The sequence below is a fragment of the Cordyceps fumosorosea genome (assembly GCF_001636725.1).
Source record: "Cordyceps fumosorosea ARSEF 2679 chromosome Unknown scaffold_1, whole genome shotgun sequence".
NCBI classification, from domain to species: domain Eukaryota; kingdom Fungi; phylum Ascomycota; class Sordariomycetes; order Hypocreales; family Cordycipitaceae; genus Cordyceps; species Cordyceps fumosorosea.
The window spans coordinates 3,297,714-3,320,444 of NW_017387301.1; the positions used below are offsets into that span (position 1 = coordinate 3,297,714).

Genomic DNA, 22,731 nt, shown 5'->3' on the forward strand with positions numbered 1-22,731 from the left:
CCAGCTCCGACCGCCGCAGTAAGACTTCTGCTAGGGCATTGGGGAGTGAAGCATCCTGCCGCGCCTGGAGCGGAGAGGGCTTTGTCGGCAACGGTCCCGAGGAGGGCGTCGAGAAATACTTTGCCTCTCAGCCGGAGACGCCCATGTATACGCACCCTTTCAGCGACGCGGCGAGGGCAGCCAGGTTACAGTCATCCATGCCCGTCCTTGCGCATATTCTTTGTTTGTGTGAGGAGCAGGGCTCAAAAACCTTTCTTGTGCAACGTGAGACTCAGAGTCGAAATTGTTGTCGTGATTGGCCGACGTGTCATCTCGCGGCGCGCTCTAACGGACACCCAGTAGGATTTAATCGGATCATCACATAGGATGCAATTAACCACTGATAGAAATCGTAAAAGGACACATATTGATTACTTCTATGCAACTCTAATGCGCCATATTCTATAACCAAGACAGTTAACCTCCAAGCATTAATTCTATTTCCTTAGCCCGTGGTATAATGAATAAAAAAGTCCAATGTTAAACATGATTCGCTCATAACCCTACACTAAAAGTGCAATACTGAGAAGAATATTGTCCGATGCGTGTCGATTTATGCCCAGTTGGCAAGCAGGGCCATGATGAAAGCGCCGAAAGCGATGCAGCCAAAGCCAAAGAGCTGGATCTTGAGCGGAGACCGGCGCATGTGAGGGTTGAACATGAACTCGTGGGCAAGCAGCTCGACGAGGCCGGTGTACATAAGAATGCCGGCGCTGATCGAGTCAAAGATGCCGTTGGTGAGCTTCTGGTCAGTGGCGTTGGCAGGCTTGGCGCCCATTCCTGCGGCGATGCCCACGGGAGTCGAGATGGCGAAGCCAACGCAGAGGAGGTAGGGAAGCCACTTCTTGTCCTTGGGCCAGGGGGCAGTAGCAATGCGGGAGCCGAGACCAAGACCCTCAAACATCTGATGGAAGACGAGGACGATGAGCAGAACAACAAGCTCCTCAGTGGTGCCCAGGGTCAGGCCAACAAAGATACTGTGGAAGATGACACCGAATTCGAGCACAAAGATGGCGGTAAGCTGTCCAGCAAGACCAGTCTCATCCTCCTTGTGAGATTGAGCGTGAGCAAGGTGATCCTCACCGCCAGGGGGGTAGCTAACGTCGTCAGGACGGCCGGGAATGCTCTTGGGGTTGATACCAGCAGCCTGCTCGAGGTCGGGGGCGTGCGGGCAGTCAGTAGACTCGGTGACGCCTGGGCGCTTCTTGGCAATGTAGTCCATCGAAGGACCCTCGCTGTCGGAGCCATGGGCGGCGGCGTGATCGTCGTCCTTCTGGAAGCTGGTCACAACCAGCTCGACGAGGAACATGGTCATGACGGTCATGAGACCAATGGCGAGAGCCCAGGGGTAGTCGGGAACACGGGCAGCAACACATGGGTCGCTGAAGTTGTCGATGGCGGGATCGAGCAAGTGCATCCATGCAGTGGCAATAATAACACCAGTACCTACGTACTTGCAGACGAAGAAGGTGAACTTGGGAACGTGCATCCGCGTTTGGCGAGCCAGCAAGACGGGTGCCAAGGCACCAAGGAGCGAGGCAAACATGATTATGAAGATGGCACCGATGCGGAGACCACGGCGGGTGTCATCCGCAGCCTCGCCGGTGCAGTTCAGGGGAGCGTCCGAGTCAGCCATTGTGGTAGTTGTTGCAGGATGGCGGTTCCGCTTATGCGTGTATGTGATGATGCTGATGCCAAGATTGCAGGGACAATCCTCTTGCAGAAGTAGCCTTGGTACAGAAGAAGAATAGAATAGCAGCTAACCGCAGGGGATGCTACTATTATAGCAAGTGTCCACGAGGACGGTTCAGGAGGGTGTGGGTGGGATGAGTGGCAGACGAGGAGGAGGGGAGGGGCGGATAAGGCGGCAGCTGCAAAATCTTGCAGGTTTCTCAGCTCAAACACCTTGATGGCCGCAGGCAACTGGGGATCAGTTCCACTTGACCAGATAACTGGGAGAGATGTGTGCTTCTGAAGCCACGCGAGACAGAGTGGAAGTGGTTCGTCCGTCGGATGAGTGGTGGGAATTCGGCTCAGAGATGCCGTAACTCTTGGCGGATCGACTTGGCAATGCGAGTCTGTGTTCCAGTGCCGTGATACAAGATTGGCGAACGTTGCCAAGAGCAGGTCAAGAGCAGAGTGTTTGACGAGGTGGTGGTTGTGTTGCGTATGACGGCGAGATGAGGCTGGAGAGATGAGACGCGAGACAACTCGGCAGTCAAGGTTTTTTATAGACTTTGCGATTAGATTCTAATCTGTCAACTTGGAAGCCTTAGGAAGAGTCGTATTATTCGACAGTCCGAAGTTAACCGTGGGACCGTCGCAGAGACTATTCAGAGTAGCGGAGTGGATATGATGCAAGCGACGGCGTAAAGCACAGTGATGCCGGTAAAGTAGTGGGTTTTTTATGTAATTGTGCTGGATATATCCGTACCGAGAGTGAGAATAAAGGTAGTTAAATGAAGAAGACGAGAAAAAAATGAGGGCCAAGAGATGGAGAGTGCCCAGACGATGAGTGGCGCCGGGTGATCAGCGGGATTGGAGGGTACCAAGCAGAGGGACCGAAAGCAGTCGAGGAGAATGATCAAGTGCGGACGGGATGCGGTGCTAATGTGAGAACCTTGATGGCTACCCAACTTTTTTGCTCTGCGCTAGTTGAAAGGTAAAGAGGGGACGAGCGAGTCTTGAGGAACAGGGGTCCCTATCTCTTTATGTATTCGAATATTCTTATTTTGTTTCCTTCGCCGACAAGGAATCAGAAAATCACAGTGCTGATCCCTCATGCCCTCGCCGCTCTCGAACCGTACACGGAGCAAGGTGCATCGACAACGACTCGCGCGAAACGCACGATGTCGAACCGATCCAAGGACACCCCGGCTTCTTGAGGTAGCATCGCTCATCGCTCAGGCAAAGTCGAGTCTGTCCATTGACTGCCAAGGGCAATGTGGCCAGCTACTAGCCGAAACATAGGTGCTGGGAGGCCTATCAAAGTTCGCATTATGGTGTGACAAAACATTGTCGCTCAAAGTTCGTGGGAGGCAGAAAAAGCGGGAAACCGGGTTGGTTATCTCTTGCACCTGCCATTTCTCGGCAATACCTTCTCTCGGAGAATAACCGATGACAAGCAACGAACAACCGTGCTTGCTTCCTTCGCTCAAAGAAACGTCAAGGGAAGTGGGAGATGTGGTGGAAGATGGCGCAAGGGCCGCGCGCCACAGCCTACGACTTGTCCGGCGGCGTTGGCGTTGGCATCCACGAGGGATCCCCATTGTGGCGCACCAACGCAGCCTATCACAGCAGTCGTAATGGCCATAACCAGATCCATCCGGGTTCTCACCTGTAATCGTAGGCTTGCCCAAAACGGAACCTCGATCATCAGGCTTCAGCCCGTTCACCTCTCAAGGTGCGCCTCTGGCTTCGGGCTGACACAAATTAAAAGCCCTCGGTCGCTGGCCGACTGCTTCGACTGATGAAGGGAGTCTTTCCTCGAGCCGGCTCTCGCTAATAGCGGCAAACTTGACCATGTTTAGGTTGCTCTTTTCCCGAGGAGTTAGCCGTCGCAACACCCCATCCTGGCGCAATCAAGACGCCTCATCCGTCCGAGTTACTACCGGAATACCAGGCCAAGGGACAGGGATAACAATACCGCCGTTGTATTTCGCTCTACGCGTTGAGGTAAGTTATGTTAAAAATACAGATTATGTACATGCAAGCCATTCAGCTGTCAGCTCAGCCACACGCAGCCTAGCCCTTGTCTCCTGCGGAGAGGAAATGGCACCCACGGCGCATTTGTAGTAAATTTGGATGGTGCAACGTGACAACAAACACAGCGGCTCAACTTCTGACCACCAGAGTGAACAATCGTGCGTATCTCTGCTTTCTCTCGTATTGTTTCCTCGTGCGCCCTGAATAGGGTAGCATGCCAGGTCACTCGACGGAAGCGGCGTTCCGCATACCGGAGCCAGTCGCACGTAGGACAACGCTGCTCTTTCCGCGCAGAAAAAAAAATGTCTTGCAGCCTGCAGCGCCCTGCATCGCTCAACCTACTTTGTATGCGCCAAGCATGCACCCCACGACAAGGGTCCTCAATCGATCCTGTTTGATTGGGTCAACATTTCTTCTCCTTTCCAGCTCAAGACGAAAATTGTATTTCCAGACCCAGAGTGCGAAATGGCTTGTCCAAGTGCCGCAGGTCAATGCCACTCCCCAGGCTGAATAGGAGCGACTTGACCCGGCCCTCCCACAGCAGCCCAATGCGCAGGTTCTGGTCGAAACGAGCCTTGAGCACCCCCGCATACTCTTCATGCGCCTGCGACCCCGGCTGGCTAAGAAGCTCCGTTTCGCGCCCGGCGACCACCTCGGGCTCTTGGCCCTGGGTGGTCGGCCCTGCCGATGGGGTCCCGTAGGCCGCCCCGGAGGCCGCCGCCGCATCATCCGCCCTATTGGCGAGCAGCTTCTGCCCCTTGTGCTCCGGCGGTGGTGGTTCATCCAGGCGCCACTCCATCTTAGCTCTAAAGCTGCGTTCCGGCGGGGAGCGGGGGCCGATTGTTTCGTCAGGCGATGATGTCGGTGTCGGTGGTATTTGTGGCAGCGACGAGGACGGGCCTTCGCCGTCCGATGGGTCTGGTGAAGGCCGCACGAACGGCTTGCGCCACAGCTCCATGCCAACAGCCCAGGCGCTCTCATAGCTAAACACGTTGAATTCCATGCGCGTCGCCAGGGTGCAGTGACGGCCCGCGACGACCGAGTAACTCGCGCCGACGCTGCCCATGAGCGGGTTCAGCGTCAGCGTCGCTGCCAACGGCGTGCCCTTGTGCGACGGCAGCGTCGCGAAGCGGGCCGCCAGGCTGATGCCGCCCGACTTGTTGAGCGTCCCGTAGTAAATCTCGGCACCGGTGCTGAAGCGTCCGTAGATGCGCTCCTTTTCGCCGTTTGGCGCCGGCGCCGGCGGTGGTGGCGTTGTTGTCCTCGTCGGTTCATCGCTCCCGTTCCGGGCCGCGACGTCGCGTGGCGGCTCGGCGTCGCCGCCAAAGTTGTACGTGCCGCGCAGGCCGAGGAGACCCCCGTCGGACGAGGCGAGCCCCTCGACGGCGTACTTGCCCACGTCGTACTGCGCGAGGCCCAGCGTCGTGCCGCCGTTGCGCAGGTGCTGGCCCGACACGGCACTAAACTGCACCTGCAGGTGCCGCGAGAGCCGCCGTACCACGAGCGCCTCGAGCTGCGACTGCGGTAGATAGAGTCGTCCGTAGAGTAGCGACGCCTGCGGCTCACCGGTGGCGTCGTCGTCGGGGCTCGGGCCGCCCGCCGTCGTCGTGCCCAGCGTCAGCGGAGTCAGCGGCCGGTAGGAGCGCAGCAGCGCGGGCAGCGCCACCTTTTCCGACTGTGGTGTGAGCAGCACGCGCAGCGGCACCGACGAGAAGAGGTACGAGATGGAGCCGTCGACGACGCCGACGGAGCCCAGCTGGTACGACGTGGCAAAGTTGGGGCTCGCGAGCGCGGAGAGTGTGAGGCGCAGACCGCGCGGCGTCGGGAAGTTCAAGAGAGCTATTATTCAGCATCAATTAGCATGCTGGTGGGCTTTTGCAGTCATGTCGGTGCGCATCGGACGGTTGCGCGCAACGTACCATCACTGGTGGCGTTCAGCGCCGCGTACGAATTGTCACGGGACCAGCCCGTGGCCTCGTAAAACGCGCTGTGGACATAGTCCATAAACTCGCGCATCTCGTCACGCTTAGCGACATGTAGTGTCTGGTGTCCGTGGATGTCCGGAGGATCGAACTCGTTTGGCGGCTTCCCGTTGGGGACAAAATGGTCTAGTCGAGTCGCAGTGTCACGGAGAGAGAGCGGTGATGCCGGTCGGCAAAACGTCGGCGTTGCACCCTTACTGCCAACACGAACCACTAACAAGGAGCTTGACAAGGCAATAGTTATCGAATTCAATCAAAGGATTGGTCGAGACAATCTCCGATATTAATTTGTCATCATGATTTTCTCTAATTAATTTATTTCCTTCCTTGAGGCGGCGAGGCTCGACTCGTAAGATATCACTAGAAAGGATGGTGAGACATCACCGCCTACAGCAACATTGTCCGCTCCGGGCCGAGGAGTAGTGGTTGTGGATTGGAAATAGGAGGGACAATGACGCAACTACTTACCCAATGAAATAGTGAAAAAATTCCATCGCAAACCAGTTCAGTCCAGGAACCGAGGCTTAGCTCCACACTTGTATCTTAAACGAGCCACTGAAAGAGGCTCTAGATTAGTACAACGGCGGTAGTTTCGGTGTTAGCCTCATCATGGGCAGATGACAAATGCGAGATTGTTAAGCTCTACCACCCTTCACGGCTGTTATTTAAACCAGTTCAAAGTCTTCAATCGTCTACCTTAGCTCTTATCATCATTTACAACACTCAATTACACGTTTTGCCTTGCTTTCGCGTCGCCATCCCCACTTACACCACCAAGCCCGCAAGCTACCCTACACAGCAACCTAGCCATGGCAGCCATCCCGAGCACCATGAAGGCCCTCGTCGCCGTCCGCGACGCCGCCGAAGTCTCGGCCCCGTCTTCTGTGGCAGGCCGCGGCGCCACGCTCCGGGACGTGCCCGTGCCCTCCATAAGCGGTAGCGAGATCCTCGTCAAGGTGACCGCCGTCGTCCTCAACCCCACAGACTTCAAGCACATTGACCTGCTCTCCCCCGAGGGCGCCGTCATCGGCTGCGACTACGCCGGCGTCGTGGCCAAGGTCGGCGGCGACGCCACTGGCAGCTGGAAGGTAGGCGACCGCGTGGCCGGCTGGGTCCACGGCGGGCTGTACGAGGACCGCGGCAGCTTCGCGCAGTTTCTCAAGGTCGACGCCGACCTCGCCTGGAAGGTGCCCGACGGCGTGTCGGACCTCGCTGCGGCTACGTACGGCGTCTCCGCCACCACCGCCGTCCTCGGCCTGCAAAAGCACCTCGGCCTGCCCTGGCCCGAAACCACCACCACCACCACCACCACCGGCGCCGGCGCCGGGGAGCCCATCCTCGTCTACGCGGCCTCCACCGGCGCGGGGCTCTACGCCGTGCGCCTCGCCAAGCTCGCCGGCCGCACCGTCGTTGCCACGGCCTCGCCGCACAACTTCGACCTGGTGCGGCGCTACGGCGCCGACGCCGTGTTCGACTACAAGTCGCCCACCGCGGCCGCCGACATCCGCGCCGCCTACCCGGGCCTGCGCCAAGCTTTTGACGGCATCTCGGAGAACGGCACCACCGAGTTCTGCGCCGCCGCGCTGCAGCCCGGCGGCAGCGTCGTCGTCCTGCTGCCGCCCAAGGCCGCCGAGATCGACGGCGTCAAGGTCCAGCACATCCTGGCGTACACACTCTTCGGGAGGGAGTTTCACCTGCTCCCGCCGCGGGGGCCCAAGTTCCCGGCGAGCGCGGAGGACCGCGCGGTGCTGGCGCGCTTCTACGCGCTGCTGCCGGGCATCGTCGGCAAGCTGGAGCCCATCCCCGTCAAGGAGCTGCCAGGCGGGCTCGAGGGCCTGGGAGAGGGTTTGAATTTGCTCCGCGAGGGCAAGGTGTCGGGCACCAAGCTCGGCTATAAATTGGAGTAACAAGGTTCATGGTAGAATGATGGAATAGATTGGCATGTAACTATATAGATCACCAGCCAACATGGCTGCCCTGATAGAACGTAAATTGATTTTGACGTTGTTCTGGGAGTTGGCAGATGCTCACTTCGTAGTTGATTGGCCGACCTAACTTGAGAGTGAGGTCGCGAATCTTCGCCAGTCAATCAAACCGTGACAAAAATGCACAAAACGAATCCAGTTTGCCGATGCGCCTCATAAAACAAATCAAGTGACTTTGGGATTCCACACCGCCCTGCTCACTTCTCTGACGTAGTCCAAAAAGCCGTCTCTATTTGCGTCGTACTCCGTGTTGATCCTCGCAAAAACGGCGTTGCTTTCCTCCTCCCATGTATGGATATCAGTTCCTAGTCGCTTCGTATGCTCATTCCGAAAGGTTTTGGATCAGAGACACGTTGTCTCCCTTGAGGAGGATTTGTCCTGCAGGGGTGGTTAGTCCGGCCATCAGCCACGTTAGACGTGGTTGCACGTACCCAGTGGTCTCCTTGTCTCCTTGTCGTTGGTCTTGGTAATCTGGCGGACTTCAACGGCGTCATCGAGGACGAGGTTCATGAACTCGTCGAAGCCCTGCGTATCTTGTCAGTGCGGCTCGTTACTGTTGCATCTGGTAGAACTAACGCGAATCTTGCCCTCGATGCGGATGCCGAGCTGTTCGTAGAGCCAGACGCTAACGGTAGCGTTCTATTATAGGGTCAGTAAAGTTGATGGAAAATCTCGCCTTCGAGATGGTGAGCCAACGATCACCAGCGATTCGCGATTCGATCTCGAAGCCGTGGCACCCATCGGTTCCCCGTGGCTTTCCAGGCAGATCTGAAATGAAGTCCTGCCTCGGTATTGGCGATGGAATTTTCGCAAGGACCGCGCATCAACTGCGATAGTCTTCTGCCTTGCGATGGTATGCCACCGCTAAAACCTCCATCGCATCGCCGGGATCGCTGGCTGTCGAGGGATTGCCATCCGCAGATCAATCGCACTTACGCTCTGCAGTAGCTTGAAGATCATGTTACTGCAGAAAAAACTTGTCAGCAAATCCTCCGTTGCAGAAGATGGCCAGAACGAAACGGCTTTGCGAGCGAGCGGGGTGGTTGCCTACATAGGAGGGAGCAAAACGCGGCGACCGCCGCCACCACGACCAGTCATATTGGAATATTTCGTAAAAGAATGTAGATAGGGTATAGACGAGCAGTGTGCGACTGGAAAACCGGTGCGAATGGACGGTATGCGGGGATTGGCGCGTCAATGTCGATGGGCACGAGACGGGAGTGGTTCGCAGCTCAGGTCCGAATTGGTGGTTTTGGCGTTGAGCTTCGAGGCCGAAATTTTAGTGGAGATTTATTTATCCGGCCTTCGCCCGCAACACGTCCAGACCAACATCCCAAAATACAACTAGCTTTAAGAAGTCCTGCCTTGTATTGCTTAATTCATGATGATTTCAAAATGATATCTTGTATTTAGTGTTATGTATGCGTAAGTAATCGACTCCCGTACTAGGGAAGAAATTGCAAGCGTCCAATCAAGTCGTGACGGTGTCACAAGGGGGTTCAAGCGAGATACATTTGCAAATATAATATTTATTCATTTCTTTCTAGAAGTCTATGGATAATTCCTGATGGAATTGACAGGCTGCGGAGAAAGTTGCAATGCGTTGGGGGCGCATCTGCTTCAAATCCCGCACACGCTCTACAGTATCGAGGGTATGGGGGGCAGCCTGAATTATCCCGAGTGTGGTTCGAAAGTCGTTCAATCGTGGGCACATTCAATTTCTGTCAAGCTTGGTTAGCTTTAACTCCTTGTGTGACCGCAAAAAAAGAAGGTTCAAAATCCATCGATGATCAGAGAAAAGGGCGAAACCAATTGCCCATGGTATATCTACATCGTATATTCGGTACGGCGAGTGAAAACCATTTCATCAGGGGATGGCAGCATGAAGCTGATATTTCATACCAGCGCAACAGGGAAAAGGGAAGGCGTGCCTACCATTCGTCAACTGCACAGGGCGGTGTCGTTAAGATATTGCCGTGTGATCATAACAGCATAATAAAGGACCCGATGAAAATCAGACGAGGTGGAGCCGAAAACAGCTTACCCCTTGGCAAGCTCCCGCGTTGCGGCCACCATCGTGTTGGCCTTTATTAAAGGCGGATCATCTTTCAAGACGGATCATGATAACCGTGAGAAGCTGTGAAGAAGAACAAAATCGAGAAATGTGCATCGCTGCCAGAAGGCTTTATAAATTCGGCAAGGCGCAGGGATATGCAGGCAAATTGGTTTGTGAGTCACAGTTTCAATACTCAGTATCTGGCAGGCTGCGTCACCTGCGTGCTAGGACTAGTTGGGCTCGCCGGTGAAGCAAAATTTCCAGCCTCATTTCTTGGATGGTTGCGCGAGCGTAACAAGATCGCGTAAGTAACTATCTACACGCACTTTCCTGCGTAATTTCCTGAGAAGTCCGCAGACTTGTCAGTGAACGTCTAGAAACAGGGCTTGAGCTGAAAAATTTCCTCCGATGTTACCAGCACGCCACGGGCTAGACCCGGGCACGCCCCGGAGATGAATGCCGCGTATATTGCAACGTAGTTATAACTTTCTCTTCTTAGATCCAGTCGCCCGGCCTCGAAGCCGTAAGCCGTTAAAAAGGTACAGTAGCAAGAGAAAAAAAAAAGCTTTTCAGATCATATGCCACTGTCAAAGTTGTTATTACGGTGGGTATCTCATACGAGTAATGGTGCCCGCCCCCTTGCCCACCACGCATAAGCCGGTTTATTGCCCGTCGGCCGCGGGAAGAAAGGGTAAAAAAAAAGGCTGCGGCAAAAAAACGATCGGCCGAAGCTGCCCGTGGCCAGCCAGCCACCCACGTTGTAGCCGGTCCCACGCTGAGCCGCATTGTCAAGAAAGGCGGCGGCGTTGTTGATGAAGGGAAATGGCCAGTTGAAACGCCAGGAGACGGGTTCATGCAAGGCACGGGCCAGGGGTGTATGTCTTGGAATATGCGCAGTTATATCCACCGGGTGAGTGTTGCGTGCTACTGATGATTTTCGATGTGCTTTTTCCTGCTTCTGCAATGTCGCCATCGCTGGCCCGGCTTCGCGGTGGTGGTCTGGCGCGGAGGTCCGCGGGACGGCCGCGGCGGCAGCCCGGCATCAGGCTCCAGTTGCTGCGAAGGTTTTGCAGGAAGTTTGAGGCGTAAATGGCTGAAAGCTGTCATTCGGCACGCTGAGCCTAATTTAACAAAGCCCATCAATCACTTCTACCGCCGGTGAGTACAACAGAACTTGTGTTAGTTGCACCTTGCCTTTGGAGGTCAACATGGTCGCGATGGCGCATTACAGGCGCTTTTCCTTTGGAGGTGACTCGGCCGCAGTGGCTGCATTGAATGAAGGCTGTCCTTTGGCGCCAGAACCAATAATTTTACCACCCCGGTACATCATGTCTACTGCCGGCGAGTACACGAGAACTTGTGTTAGGCGCGCCTTACCTTTAACATGGCCGCGATGGCGGATTATACGCGCCTTTCCTTTGGAGGTGACTTCACCGCAGTGGCTGCATTAGAGGTGTTTTTAGCGCAAAAGACGGAGGGCATGCGACACAGACTTGTTTTTTTCTGACAGTTCTTGCGCAAATTGATTCCTCTGGCAGTATGGTTTATACACAAAGGATTCAAAGCCAATACTGTAAGTTGGTACAGGCAGTGGTCGTGGGAGTGAGCGTAGCAAGGCTTGTACTGGTACCTGACAGCAATTGTAGTCATTTGCAGGTTTGAGTTGCTTGGTTGCCTGGATGTATATATAGAATGAGCTGATTTGACCATTCAGAAACGTAAACAATGGGACATTGTTGAAGATGTGAGAGCACCGCAACGGTGCGTGATTCCACCAGGCGGGTACAGAACCGCAGTGGAGTCGAGGCAGGCCATGCCGTGTAAGGGTAGAAAAAGGAGAAGAGTCGAGAAGCACTTTGGCATTGCCGATTTGGGAAATATGCGAGAGTAGACGGCGTAGTGCTACTCCGGATTACGCCGGGGCCCGTGTAAGTGCTGATTTGGCGGTTGTGATTGTGATTGTGACTGTGGTCGATGTTGCGGCCGTCTAGGTGGGAGTTGGGAATATACACGGTGCGCATGTGTGGTTCAAAAATGCAAGGAAGGGATGGAAGCAGACACACCGCTACAAATATGTAACAACGAGGCTTGGTCGGCTTTGTTATTAAAAACGCCCCTTGGGCAGCGGCACATGACGGGCCGAAGGTGACCTGTTGTAAGGCGCAGCGCATCGACGCAGTTCGTTGCCAACCCGAGGCAAGAGATTCCTCTTTTGCCGGCCGCGGGCAGCCTCTCTCGGCTCGATCGTGGTGCGGCCGAGCCCGGATTGACCACGAGAGCCCGCGTTCAGCCACCTTTTTCTCAGGCCCTCCTTTTTTTGTGTTTGTGACTGGAAAATTGACAAGCCACACCACGAATCGGTTGGATCCGAGAGGCAGTCGACCACACCTACCAGGACCAGCCTAGCCTAAAACCTTGCCGAGTAACTAGCCTGCGTGCGCCTTGCAGACGACAGGCAGCGATCCACCAGTTACACGGCGACAATGGTAGCAACACATAGCAGAGCCCGATGTCGGCAGATTTTGGCTTCCGTTTTGTCAGGGTCTGAGGCGCTCATCATGACAGCCGATGAGTCAAAAAAAGTGTGTCCATCCCCATGGGGATGACATAGTGCGTGCTCGCAAAGGGCGCGGGGGGAGAGAATAGTAGTAAGCGGCCTCCTCGGGCAAGACGCTTGGAGCATGCATGAGACGGAATTACTCCCCTACCTGCTATTTAGTACCGTTTGCACGGAATCCGGCGGGACGGAGGAGCCAAGTCGATGGAGCTGAGCGTTCTAGCCATTTAAATGGATCACATGTGGACATTGACATGACATTTGTTGCTGAAACGGCCCGTGTATAATAAATCACACCGTCTGTACGAGATACATATTTGGTAGGATGGTGCTTGACGAACATCATGTCGAGTTTGCATTGGGCGGCACTTGGAACGGCTGGAGCGGCACATCGGGACCTGGCAGCGAGATGAAAGACGGCACGCAAAGGAACGAGGGCAAAAACCGGGAATACCGTACGAAGTATCGGGCAGATCGCTGACGGGCTGTGCATGAGCCTGTAGCCAGGCAGCACGCCAGAATGAGCAGATCTTTCTTCTCCCTGCAGTTTTTTAGAGGCAAGGTAGCAATGATGCACCGCTAGAGCATACCAGTTGCCCGTAGCGCGCCTACGCAAAACACCATCGTGATGAGAGGTAACGTGAAAAAAAAAGTCTTGCAATCCAGTAAATAGTGTCCGATGGGGACTGCAATAGCGGAGATACTCGATCCATTTCATACGACCCTGACCCAAATCGAGAACAATTTTTTCCGGGCGCGTGGTGTGCGCTGCGGGACAGGCGAAAGGGGGGTGAGCCTAGTGGGAAATCAGGTACTTGAACGACGTCCGCCAGGCAGAGGGAATGAGTGAGCGCTGGAAGCACAGGTGGTCAGGGCCTGCTAAACTCAACGACGTCGCCTGGAATGCGGAAGGTAACAGGGGACCAAGGGGCCGGTCACAGGGTGTTTTCCACACCCTCTCTTGGGCGGCTCCAGCAGAGAAGTTTTTTTTTTTACTGGATCCAGTTGATGGTCTGGGTCAGAAACAAACCGCTGCGTGATGCATTGCATCGTGCTGTCTATAATAAACGTGCGCAGAAAATTTTCTTGTACTGGCCCACTGCCGGAATCGTAAGAAAACAGGCGAGGGGCGTGCTACGAGTCGGTGAACTCTATACCGTTACCAGTATATTGGCTATGCATTGCAAGTCAAGGTGCCTGACATCCAGTCGTGGCGAGTAATCACCCTCTTTTTGGTTACCGTGTGCGTGCCGTCCGTGTCTTTTTTTAGGTGGTGACATTGCTAGCCGGCTTTCGCTCTCCTGCCCCGTTCCGTCCATGGCATTCGGCGAGACTGTGCTTTCTTGTTGTCTCGACAGTCGCCGACCTAAAACATTTCACCGCCGCTTAAAACGAAGCACGGGAAATGCTAGAGCAGCGCAGAGCCGGGACAAGAAATGAAAGAGTTGCAGTTCGTCGCATCGGTTAAACATGCCCAGCCAGCCTTGGCCTTGCTGCTGGCAGGGCGTCGGAGGCAGAGACCCGCAGCTCCGGAGCGTCGATTGAGTACAGGTGGGGCGACTGTCCGGCGAGAGCGTGAGGCGACCCGGACGCAGAGTACTTGCACCTGGGCGCGGCACTAGGAAGTTGCTGCGCACCGTGTGATTACATGAGGAGCAGTAAATAATAATCGAAAACGGCGAGTCGAATGTCATTTCACCGTGAAGCTGAACATCATAGTTTCGAAAATCACCAGACATGGCGCTTGGCTTTGTAATACCAAAATTGTGTCATTTCGAACCTAGGCGCCTGGCAGCATTTCTAAGCACCATCTTTCCAAGCACCAACAGCCACAACCGAAACGGTAGCAGCCATGACGTGCTGCGGCCGACTGCGCACGCCTGGTCTTTGGTGCCCGCTGGAGATGACAAAACCTTGCTGCGTGGCCCCCGCGCTAGAAGCAAGCCACGGGTAGCGGTGGCCAGGCAGGTGTAACCGTCTTGGTACAGATTCACGAAACATGCTTTGCACCCTGCCGTTCTGGCACCCAGTCATATGACGGACGCCGTGGCTCACGTTCGCAAGCCGCGGCTGATGGTCGAAACGGTCGAGACGACAAGCCAAAGGGCGCATGGCGTTATTGGCAGTCGTTGCGAGCCTTGGCTGTGTGGATGCACGCTACAGGTCGTGAACCGATGAGCACTGATCAGGATGATGATGAATCAAGTCTTAGAAATTATGATTCGGATTGGGTATGTAAGTAGGGAGGATTTGGTTTCGGTGTCTAAGTGTATAGCCGCTGTCATTCGTGCATGCAGAGTGCATCAATCGGTAGCACAAGCGACAGGAAGCTCTTTTTCGTTTTCTTTTCTTTTCTTTTCTTTTCTTTTCTTTTCTTTTCTTTTCTTTTCTTTTCTTTTCTTTTCTTTTCTTTTCTTTTCTTTTCTTCTTTCTTTTCTTTTCTTTTCTTTTCTTTTCTTTTCTTTTTCTTTTTTTCCTTTTTCTTTTTCTTTACAACTACGAATCGCCAGCTGGCAAATCGGCAACTAGCAAACGACTTGGCACCTGGCAACTGGCTAATAACTGGTTCGGTTGACTGGCAGCTGCCAACCGCCTATTAACAAAAGCCAGGGCGCACACGGCTCCACTGCCGACAAGTACAGTGTCCACTGTCAAAGTCTACCACCAACAACTTTCAGCGCCGCAAGCCAGCCCGGGGCGTGCGATTTGGTCTCCCGTTTGCTGGAGGGGTGTAAAGTCAGGAGGTACCTTGAACTTGGCCCCATCGCCTGGCCCATCCATGTACATGTTTTATGGGCCCTTCATCGGCCGTGGACGGCGTCTGGCCCGCGAACCAAAAAAAGTGAAGCCAAGTCGAGTCTACCAATACAAGTTATAGGTACCACCGTACTCGGCCCTCGCCCCAAATGACACATACCTTTTCATACATCTTTCATTCCCCCGGTATAATACTCCTTGATACCCTCTTCCCCGTCTTCCTTTCCTTTACATATCTCTCTCACGTCTCATTGATAACCATTGCCCGTTTCTACCCCAGACTTGCTACTGGCTCTACCCGTTACACCACCTGCATCACCTAGCATCACATCTGCTGCAGCCCTGCATCATCCTGCCATATATCTAATACTTGCCTGGTACTGCACGGTCATCGCCGGACAACTTCATACACTCGGTCATCGCCGCGAGCCTCTTAATCAACTCTTACACCACCCGATCTCTGACGGAATCTGCGTCTACACGGCTACACGGCATCGTACACACCTGCCCTTGGCACTAAAACAAGCCTTGCAGCAACCTGCGCTTCTCATCACGCATTAAGCTCGGCGTTCGCCCTCCGTTACTCGACCTCGACCAATCGTCCTACAGTGGCGTTCTGCACGCCAATCCTGATACTACACTTCTCCTCGCAGGCAATAAAAGCTTTACTTGGACCACCATAAGCTTGTTTCTTGCACCTCCGACAAGCGGCCACCACCAACACCACAGACAACCCCGGTTCACCCTTGCAGCCACGATTTCTCTGCCATAGCAAGGCCAAGTCGTGTGCCCCTCCTCCTGTCAACACCAAGGCTACTTACAAGGAGGGGTACGCTGGGCTTTTTCAAGCTTTCTCCGTGTCGTCTGCTTCTGTCGACACTGATATCCGAAATACCAGAACGCAACCTGCTTGCGCAACCATCACCGCACCACTTACACCACTAACAACACCGCTGCGCTTGAGCGCACCGACATCGACATGCCTCACCTCGTCGCCAACTTCCTGCGGTCCTCGACCGGCAACATTTCACAGATCAAGAATGCCGCCCGCTCACGCACCGCCTCCCGCAATGCCTCGTGCGAGTCGTCCAGGAACAACTCCATCTCTGGCAGCCCCTACGATTCCGACACCGAAGACACCTCCAAGACCCACGATTTACTCGAGGCCGTTAAGAAGCACCACAAACTCTCACTTCACTTTGGTCGGTCCTCTAGCTCCCCGGTGCGCGAGCTGAATCCGGCCTCCTGCAGCGTAGCCGCCGTTGACTGGAACATTGAGAGCCCGCCAATCATCTTCCACGGCACCCGCGAGGACAGCACCGGCGCCATTGTCTCTGGCCAGATCTTCCTCGACATCAAGGAGGACACTGTCGATATTGACAGCTTTAAAGCAAATCTCAGCATCCACACCACATACAAGCGCCCATGCCAGGGCCACTGCGCGGAATGCCAAAACCAGGTCACCGAGCTACAAGCCTGGGTCTTTCTCGACCATACTACCAAACTGCATCGCGGCCGGCACGCGTTTCCCTTCTCTGCACTACTGAGTGGCGAGCTGCCCGCGAGTACCAACACCCCTCTCGTCTCTATCGCCTACGAATTCAAGGCCGTCGCGCAAGTCTCGCGCCACGCCACCGGTACCAGCACGCCGATTCAGCTCAAGTTTGACCGCACGCTGCTGGTCAAGCGCTCCGTTCCCGAGCCGCTCTTCCCGCACCACTCGGTCCGCGTTTTCCCGCCGACTAACATCAAGGCCAGCGCTGACTACGCCTCGGTCGTTCACCCGACCAGCACCAACAAGCTGACGCTCAAGCTCGACGGGCTCATGACGCACAACGAAAAGGTCAAGACGGTCGACCTGTGGAAGCTCAAGAAGGTGACGTGGAAGCTCGAGGAGACGATCAAGACGGTCGCGCCGGCCTGCGACAAGCACGCGGCCAGCGCCAGCACCATCGGGGAGGTCCGCGGCACCGTGCGCAACGAGGTGCGCGTGATTGGAGAGAAGCAGCTGCACGAGGGCTGGAAGTCGGACTACTCGGGCCACGACGGCTCCGTCGACATGGAGCTCGACTACAGCATCAACCAGGCGCGCAACAGCGCGGGCGAGCTCAAGTACGCGTGCGACACCAAGACGGCCGACAGCACCGAGGTCTCGCACTCGCTGCTGCTCGAGCTCATCGTCTCCAAGGAGTATGCACCCGAGGGCAGGGCCCACCAGGCCACGCCGACCGGCACCGGCCGCATCCTGCGCATGCATTTCGCTGTCGTTCTCACCGAGCATTCAGGTCTCGGCGTCAGCTGGGACAACGAGGCGCCGCCCATCTACGAGGATGTGCCGCCCAGCCCACCGGCCTACCCGCTCGAGTCGCCCATCGACTACCAAGATCTGGAACCGCTTTACGCGCGTCCTTCGAGCATTGACGCCTCGGCGGATGATGTCCCGTCACCTTAGCTGCGTGTCATGATTTTTTTCCATTTTGGATTTATACAGCGGTTTAATTTTGTCTATTTTTTACAATATACCCTAGCAGCGAACAACGGCACTGCATCGGAAGGACTTTGGGCTACTGCATCTTTTCATCTAATCTACGAAGACATACGAAGCATGATAGGAATGGTTTTTGGAGATGTGCTGATACAAGGGCTACGACCCGCCAATATTTACAACCAATACATTTTTATAATTTCCGCAACACAATGCTTTCCATGTGAATATGCAATCTTTCTCATAAACTTATGTACATTCATTTCATTGACCGGTGTGCCACCGTCTACGTCGTCACGGCCGGCGCGCCCCAGTAGTAGGTGAAGATGTCGACGCCCATGTACTCGTCCTTGTACGCCTTTGACGGGCCGTCCTCACCCCTCGCCGCGCCCGCGCACACCAGCAGCGGCATGAAGTGCTCCCCGCCCCCCGGCGGGTGCATCATGTCCGCGTGCGGCAGCTCCCTCCACCTCGCCACCCCCTCCGTCGCGTTCGCCTCCCCGACCGCCCCCGTCAGCGCCTCGTTCCACTCCTCCGTCTTTTGCCGAAACGCCAACCACGCCGGGTCTACCGAGCCGCCGGAAAACCCGCGCAGCCCCCGCATGATGCCGAGGTTGTGGAACGAGGCGAAGCCGGACCCGACAACGGCCACGTTGTCCTCGCGCAGCGCGGCGAGCGCGCGGCCCATGGCCAGGTGCCGCGCGGGGTCCTCGTCGGCGAGCACGGAGACCTGCACGATGGGGATGTCCGCGGCGGGCAGGGCGAGCGCGAGCGGCACGAAGACGCCGTGGTCCCAGCCGCGGCGGGTGTCGAGGGTGGGGGAGAGGCCCTGGGCGGACATGGCGGCGGCGACGCGGGCGGCGAGGTCGGGGGCGCCGGGGGCGGGGTAGGTGATGGAGTAGGACTCCGGCGGGAAGCCGTAGTAGTCGTAGAGGAGTTGGGGGGAGGCGCCGGCGGAGATGACGGGGTCGGGGGTGGTCCAGTGCGCGGTGACGAGGATGATGGCGCGTGGGCGGTGGGCGGGCGAGGAGAGGCGCAGGATCTCGGGGACGCGGTTCCGGAGGGAGGCGATGATGGACTTGTGGCCGGGGTCGTTGAGCAGAGGCATAGGACCTGGAGGGGTGGGGTGGGTGAGTTAGTTGGTGACGAGGTCGTTTGTGGTGGTGATGAGGTTCGGAATGGGGGTTTCCGGGTTCCTTACCTCCGCCGTGGGACAGCGCGATGACGGGGCCGACTGGCATCTTGGGCGCGGCGGCTCGGAAAAGATGCAGCGCAAAGGGGATGAGCAGGGCGAGAGCGATCCACAGAAGATCCATCTACTTCATCGTGGGAAAAAGAGGGAAAGGCGAGTGGGAGAGTTGGGCCAGGTGAGAGGGCCGACTTATATGCAGGTAAGTTGTGGCGTGGTGCGTTTGGAAAAAAGTGGGATGCGAGGAATCGGCGACGGAGTGGGAGAGTGAAGAAAAGGACGGAAACAGCGCTTATCAATCAACGCTTTCGGAGCCGTAAAGCAGAGCCGCGCGGGGTGATGAGTCCGGAGCGGAGGGGGCGGGGATGGAAGTGGGGTAATTCCTTCGTTCTTTTTTTAAGGATTTTTAAGGAATTAGCAATTGTTAATAATGCAATTCGCTGAGAAGGCGGCCGTCGTTTCCGGCCAGGCTGGGAGGATCAGGCACCATCGGTTGGTGACTTGGCAGGGGCCAAATCGATCGACGAAATGGTCGAAAATTACGCAACAGCAGGGGAGAGAACGTAGACTTGCTTGGACTAGGATTCTAGAGTGGGAAAATATACAATGAGGTCTTTGTGTTGATGTAGATTCGTCTCCCACGGGAAGCGTACTCTGGCCTCGATGCCTGAGGGCATAACTAATGCATAGATTTGATTGTCCGAGGTGTTGAATACATGATGTTCGCCACAACGGCCGAAACAGATGCAAAATCAAGGCAGAAAATTAAAACAATAATTGCTCTTAATATTCAAGAGAATCCATATCGATTTAATTCATTTTGTGACTTAGACGAGCTGGTTTCGCCAGGGATACAAACTCACTTACACTTACACTCAAGCTCAAGCCTCCACTGTGGTCGGCGTGACTAATTTCTGCGCAAACATTTTGTTCTGCAGTACCAAGTCAACCTCACGAGGCACAAAACCGGACCCTGACTCAACCCATCACTCACCACAGGCCGTTAAATGAAGGCGCATCTCCCACCATCTGCCGCCTTGAAACCATTGAAGCTGACTTCAAAAAATCACATCCGATACATCGCAAGTGGCCGGTACGCTTCCCTCATCGTCGCGCAGCGCCTATACACCACTGTTCGCCAGCACAAACAGACGCCTCATCCCCACCGCGCCGGGATGGCCAACGAGCTGGCAGCCGGCGCCGCTGCGATGGATATTCAAGATCAGATCCTGCACAAGGCCGATAGCCAGGCAGGTAGAGCCGGAGGAGGAGGAGGAGGAGGAGGTGGGCGAAAAGCCCGTGGGGGGCGAAGCGGCGGCAGGTCCAGCGACGTCTCGCGCGCGCTGTCACGACTCCTCCGGCACCAGGCCGAGAACGCAGGCATCAAGCTCGACAGCGAGGGATACGCCCCTCTCGACAAAGTGGTAGGCCATACATTCATGAGCACACCCCCGACGCGTGGGCTAATCACCTCCAGCTGGAATGGGGCCCTCTCAAGTCACTCAGCGTCACGCTCGCCGACGTGCAGGACGTCGTCGCCACCAACGAGAAGAAGCGCTTCTCCTTGAAGCCCAAGTCCGCCGACGTTGCCGGGTCCTGGGCCGGCGACTACCTCATCCGCGCCAACCAGGGCCACTCCATCAAGCTCGAGTCGTCGTCGCTGCTGGAGCCGCTGACGCTCGAGGCCGGCAACGTGCCGCCGCGCGTCGTCCACGGCACCTACTATGCCTTCTGGGAGCCCATCGTCGAGGCCGGCGGCCTGCGGCCCATGAGCCGCAACCACGTGCACTGCGCCGCCGGCACGCCCGACGAGGGCGTGGTGAGCGGCATGCGGCGCGACGCGCAGCTGCTCATCGAGATTGACGTGGCGGCGAGCCTGGCGGCGGGCGTCAAGTGGTGGCGGAGTGATAACGGGGTGATCCTGACGGAGGGCGACGCGGATGGGCTGGTGGGAGTTGAGTTCTTCAAGAGGGTCGAGGGCAGGGGCCAGGACGTGGGCGTGCTCTGGGAGGACGGCGTGAGGGTCGCGGACATTCCGCCGGGGGTGAAGAGGACGGTGCCGAACGGCAAGGGCCCGAGGGGAGGAGGACGAGGTGGAGGGAGGGGTGGGGGGGTGTAGCTTGACCTTGAGCCATCGCATGTATCGCACATATATCTATAGCGTTATGATGACTTGGGGACGCTACAATACATAAGACATGCATTTTCCATCAGCCATAGCACAGTCATAAATATAAAGCATAGATTCAACCAGTCTGAGTTTTTCATGACAGCATGTTCAGTACATACAATCATCAATTCGCCCAGTCTAAACATCATTTATGCTGGAACAAATACCTTCAGTCATGAAAATTTTGTCAACTTCCCAACACCAACAAACCCCCCTTCTCGTTCTCCTGTCTATCTCGTTCTTTTATTTCTCCTTTTCACGACAGCATGCCGTCGACCAGCTTCTGCCTCCTCGCCTTCTCCTTCTCCATCCACGCCAGGACCTGCTCCGCGATGTGGATGCGCGCCTGCCTCTTGCCCAGGACGCCGCGCGCCACCGCGACGCCCTCGGGCACGCGCGAGCCCGCCGAGAACTCGGCGTGCCCGCTGAAGAAGCTGGGCCGGTCCGCGTCCTGCGTCAGGCGGTACTGCGGCTGCGACACGCCCAGGTGCGCGCACAGCCGGGCGATGGCGCCGAACAGCCGACTCTGCTCGGCGGCGGCCTCGGCGCCCCGGCCCTGGGGGGACGCGAAGGGAACCGGGGTATCCGCCGCCGCGTCCGGGGCTGCGGGGGAGGAACTGCGGTGGCGTTGATTGCGGTCCGTCTTGAGGGGGGAGGACCGACGGGTGGGTTCGGGAGTGGTTGGCGAGTCGAGGGGCCGTTTGAGCCGCGGGGATGAAGGCGCAGCGGTGCTGATGGTGGTGGTGATGGTGCCTTGGGACGTGCTGGGAGGAGGTGGCGTGGGAGGGGTGGATGGTGGTGATGGCTGAGGGTGCAGCGGCGAGGGCGACGATGCGACAGGTATAGGCTCAAATGGCGGAAGATGTGACGCCACCTGCTTCGGAGCATGCTGAGCCGGAGAGGGCTGAACCATGATGGCTACAGGCTCCGTCGGAGCCGGTTGAGTCAGCGGAGTTTGCTGCTGCTGCTGCTGCTCCGCCTGCTGTGTGGGTTGCTGCTCCGGTGGGAGCTGCTTCTCCTGCTGCTCCTCCTGCTTCGGTGGCGGAAGAGGAGGAGTTTCGCGCGGCGCGGTGCGCGAAGTCGCAACATCCTTTGTCACGCTATCGAGGTAGGCTACGGCAAGCATGGCGGCGTACTGCTTTGCATCCTGCTCGAAGTTTTGCAACTCACATCAGCCAAAAACCGGCAAGCGGCGGGACGGAGGGGGGCCGAGCATACCTTTTTGTTGGTGAACAGCGCCGGAGGCTCCTTGCCTTGCTCGGCATCGCCGCTCGGGGGAGGGAAGCGCCGGGCGCACCAGGGCAGCACGCACGCGCAGTGCCAGCGCAGCTGGAAGGCGCCGCGGAAGGGCACCTCGATCGGGTCGCTCATCTCGAAAGTCGGGGCTGCGCCGAGGCGGCGCGCCTGCGAGAGGCCTGCGCCGGCATCATCGTTAGCCACGACGGATTCCGGGTCGCGCGATGAGGACATACGCATGAGCTTGCTGACGTGGTCCTGCCTGGACACGTCCGGCTCGTCGCTGCCGCAGAAGCTGGCGAGCTGGGAGAGGGCGAGCAGCTGCGAGGGCGTGACGTGCGCCGTGGAGCCGCCGGTGGCGGCCTGCGTGGCCTCGGCCTGGTCGAGCCAGGCGCGGACGCCGGCCCACGGCACGGGGACGAGCGGGGACAGGCCGGGGGTTTGGACGATGGGGGCCATGTCTGTTCTTGTAAGAAAGGTATTGAATAAGATGGAGAAGAAACAGAACAAGAAGAAGAGATGAGAGTGGAAAAGGAGACTGAAGAAGAAAAAAAAAAAAAAAAAAAAAAA

The 22,731-nt window shown here is 56.6% G+C and overlaps 8 protein-coding genes across 8 annotated transcripts; 3 read left to right on the forward strand and 5 right to left on the reverse strand.

Annotated features, from left to right (window-relative positions):
- Positions 1-592: 592 nt before the first annotated feature.
- Positions 593-1,675, reverse strand: ISF_01057 (membrane zinc transporter; the record flags this gene model as incomplete). Its single annotated transcript, XM_018844664.1, has 1 exon — positions 593-1,675. One exon carries the CDS (start codon positions 1,673-1,675, stop codon positions 593-595), a length of 1,083 nt encoding a protein of 360 aa, XP_018709114.1.
- A 2,496-nt stretch (positions 1,676-4,171) lies between these two features.
- ISF_01058 (hypothetical protein) lies at positions 4,172-5,760 on the reverse strand (the record flags this gene model as incomplete). Its single annotated transcript, XM_018844665.1, has 2 exons — positions 4,172-5,583; positions 5,664-5,760. 2 exons carry the CDS (start codon positions 5,758-5,760, stop codon positions 4,172-4,174), a joined length of 1,509 nt encoding a protein of 502 aa, XP_018709115.1.
- A 775-nt stretch (positions 5,761-6,535) lies between these two features.
- ISF_01059 (Alcohol dehydrogenase superfamily, zinc-type) lies at positions 6,536-7,633 on the forward strand (the record flags this gene model as incomplete). The annotated part of the gene is made up of 1 exon (XM_018844666.1): positions 6,536-7,633. The coding sequence occupies one exon, from the start codon at positions 6,536-6,538 to the stop codon at positions 7,631-7,633; it is 1,098 nt and encodes a 365-aa protein (XP_018709116.1).
- A 400-nt stretch (positions 7,634-8,033) lies between these two features.
- Positions 8,034-8,809, reverse strand: ISF_01060 (small nuclear ribonucleoprotein E; the record flags this gene model as incomplete). Its single annotated transcript, XM_018844667.1, has 5 exons — positions 8,034-8,089; positions 8,143-8,236; positions 8,288-8,350; positions 8,648-8,675; positions 8,763-8,809. 5 exons carry the CDS (start codon positions 8,807-8,809, stop codon positions 8,034-8,036), a joined length of 288 nt encoding a protein of 95 aa, XP_018709117.1.
- Positions 8,810-16,060: 7,251 nt separating this feature from the next.
- Positions 16,061-17,533, forward strand: ISF_01061 (arrestin (or S-antigen) domain protein; the record flags this gene model as incomplete). The annotated part of the gene is made up of 1 exon (XM_018844668.1): positions 16,061-17,533. One exon carries the CDS (start codon positions 16,061-16,063, stop codon positions 17,531-17,533), a length of 1,473 nt encoding a protein of 490 aa, XP_018709118.1.
- Positions 17,534-17,852: 319 nt separating this feature from the next.
- Positions 17,853-18,882, reverse strand: ISF_01062 (Extradiol ring-cleavage dioxygenase, class III enzyme, subunit B; the record flags this gene model as incomplete). Its single annotated transcript, XM_018844669.1, has 2 exons — positions 17,853-18,679; positions 18,768-18,882. 2 exons carry the CDS (start codon positions 18,880-18,882, stop codon positions 17,853-17,855), a joined length of 942 nt encoding a protein of 313 aa, XP_018709119.1.
- Positions 18,883-19,930: 1,048 nt separating this feature from the next.
- On the forward strand, positions 19,931-20,874 carry ISF_01063 (RNA 2'-phosphotransferase; the record flags this gene model as incomplete). Its single annotated transcript, XM_018844670.1, has 2 exons — positions 19,931-20,179; positions 20,233-20,874. 2 exons carry the CDS (start codon positions 19,931-19,933, stop codon positions 20,872-20,874), a joined length of 891 nt encoding a protein of 296 aa, XP_018709120.1.
- A 307-nt stretch (positions 20,875-21,181) lies between these two features.
- Positions 21,182-22,620, reverse strand: ISF_01064 (hypothetical protein; the record flags this gene model as incomplete). Its single annotated transcript, XM_018844671.1, has 2 exons — positions 21,182-22,072; positions 22,144-22,620. 2 exons carry the CDS (start codon positions 22,618-22,620, stop codon positions 21,182-21,184), a joined length of 1,368 nt encoding a protein of 455 aa, XP_018709121.1.
- Positions 22,621-22,731: the final 111 nt, after the last annotated feature.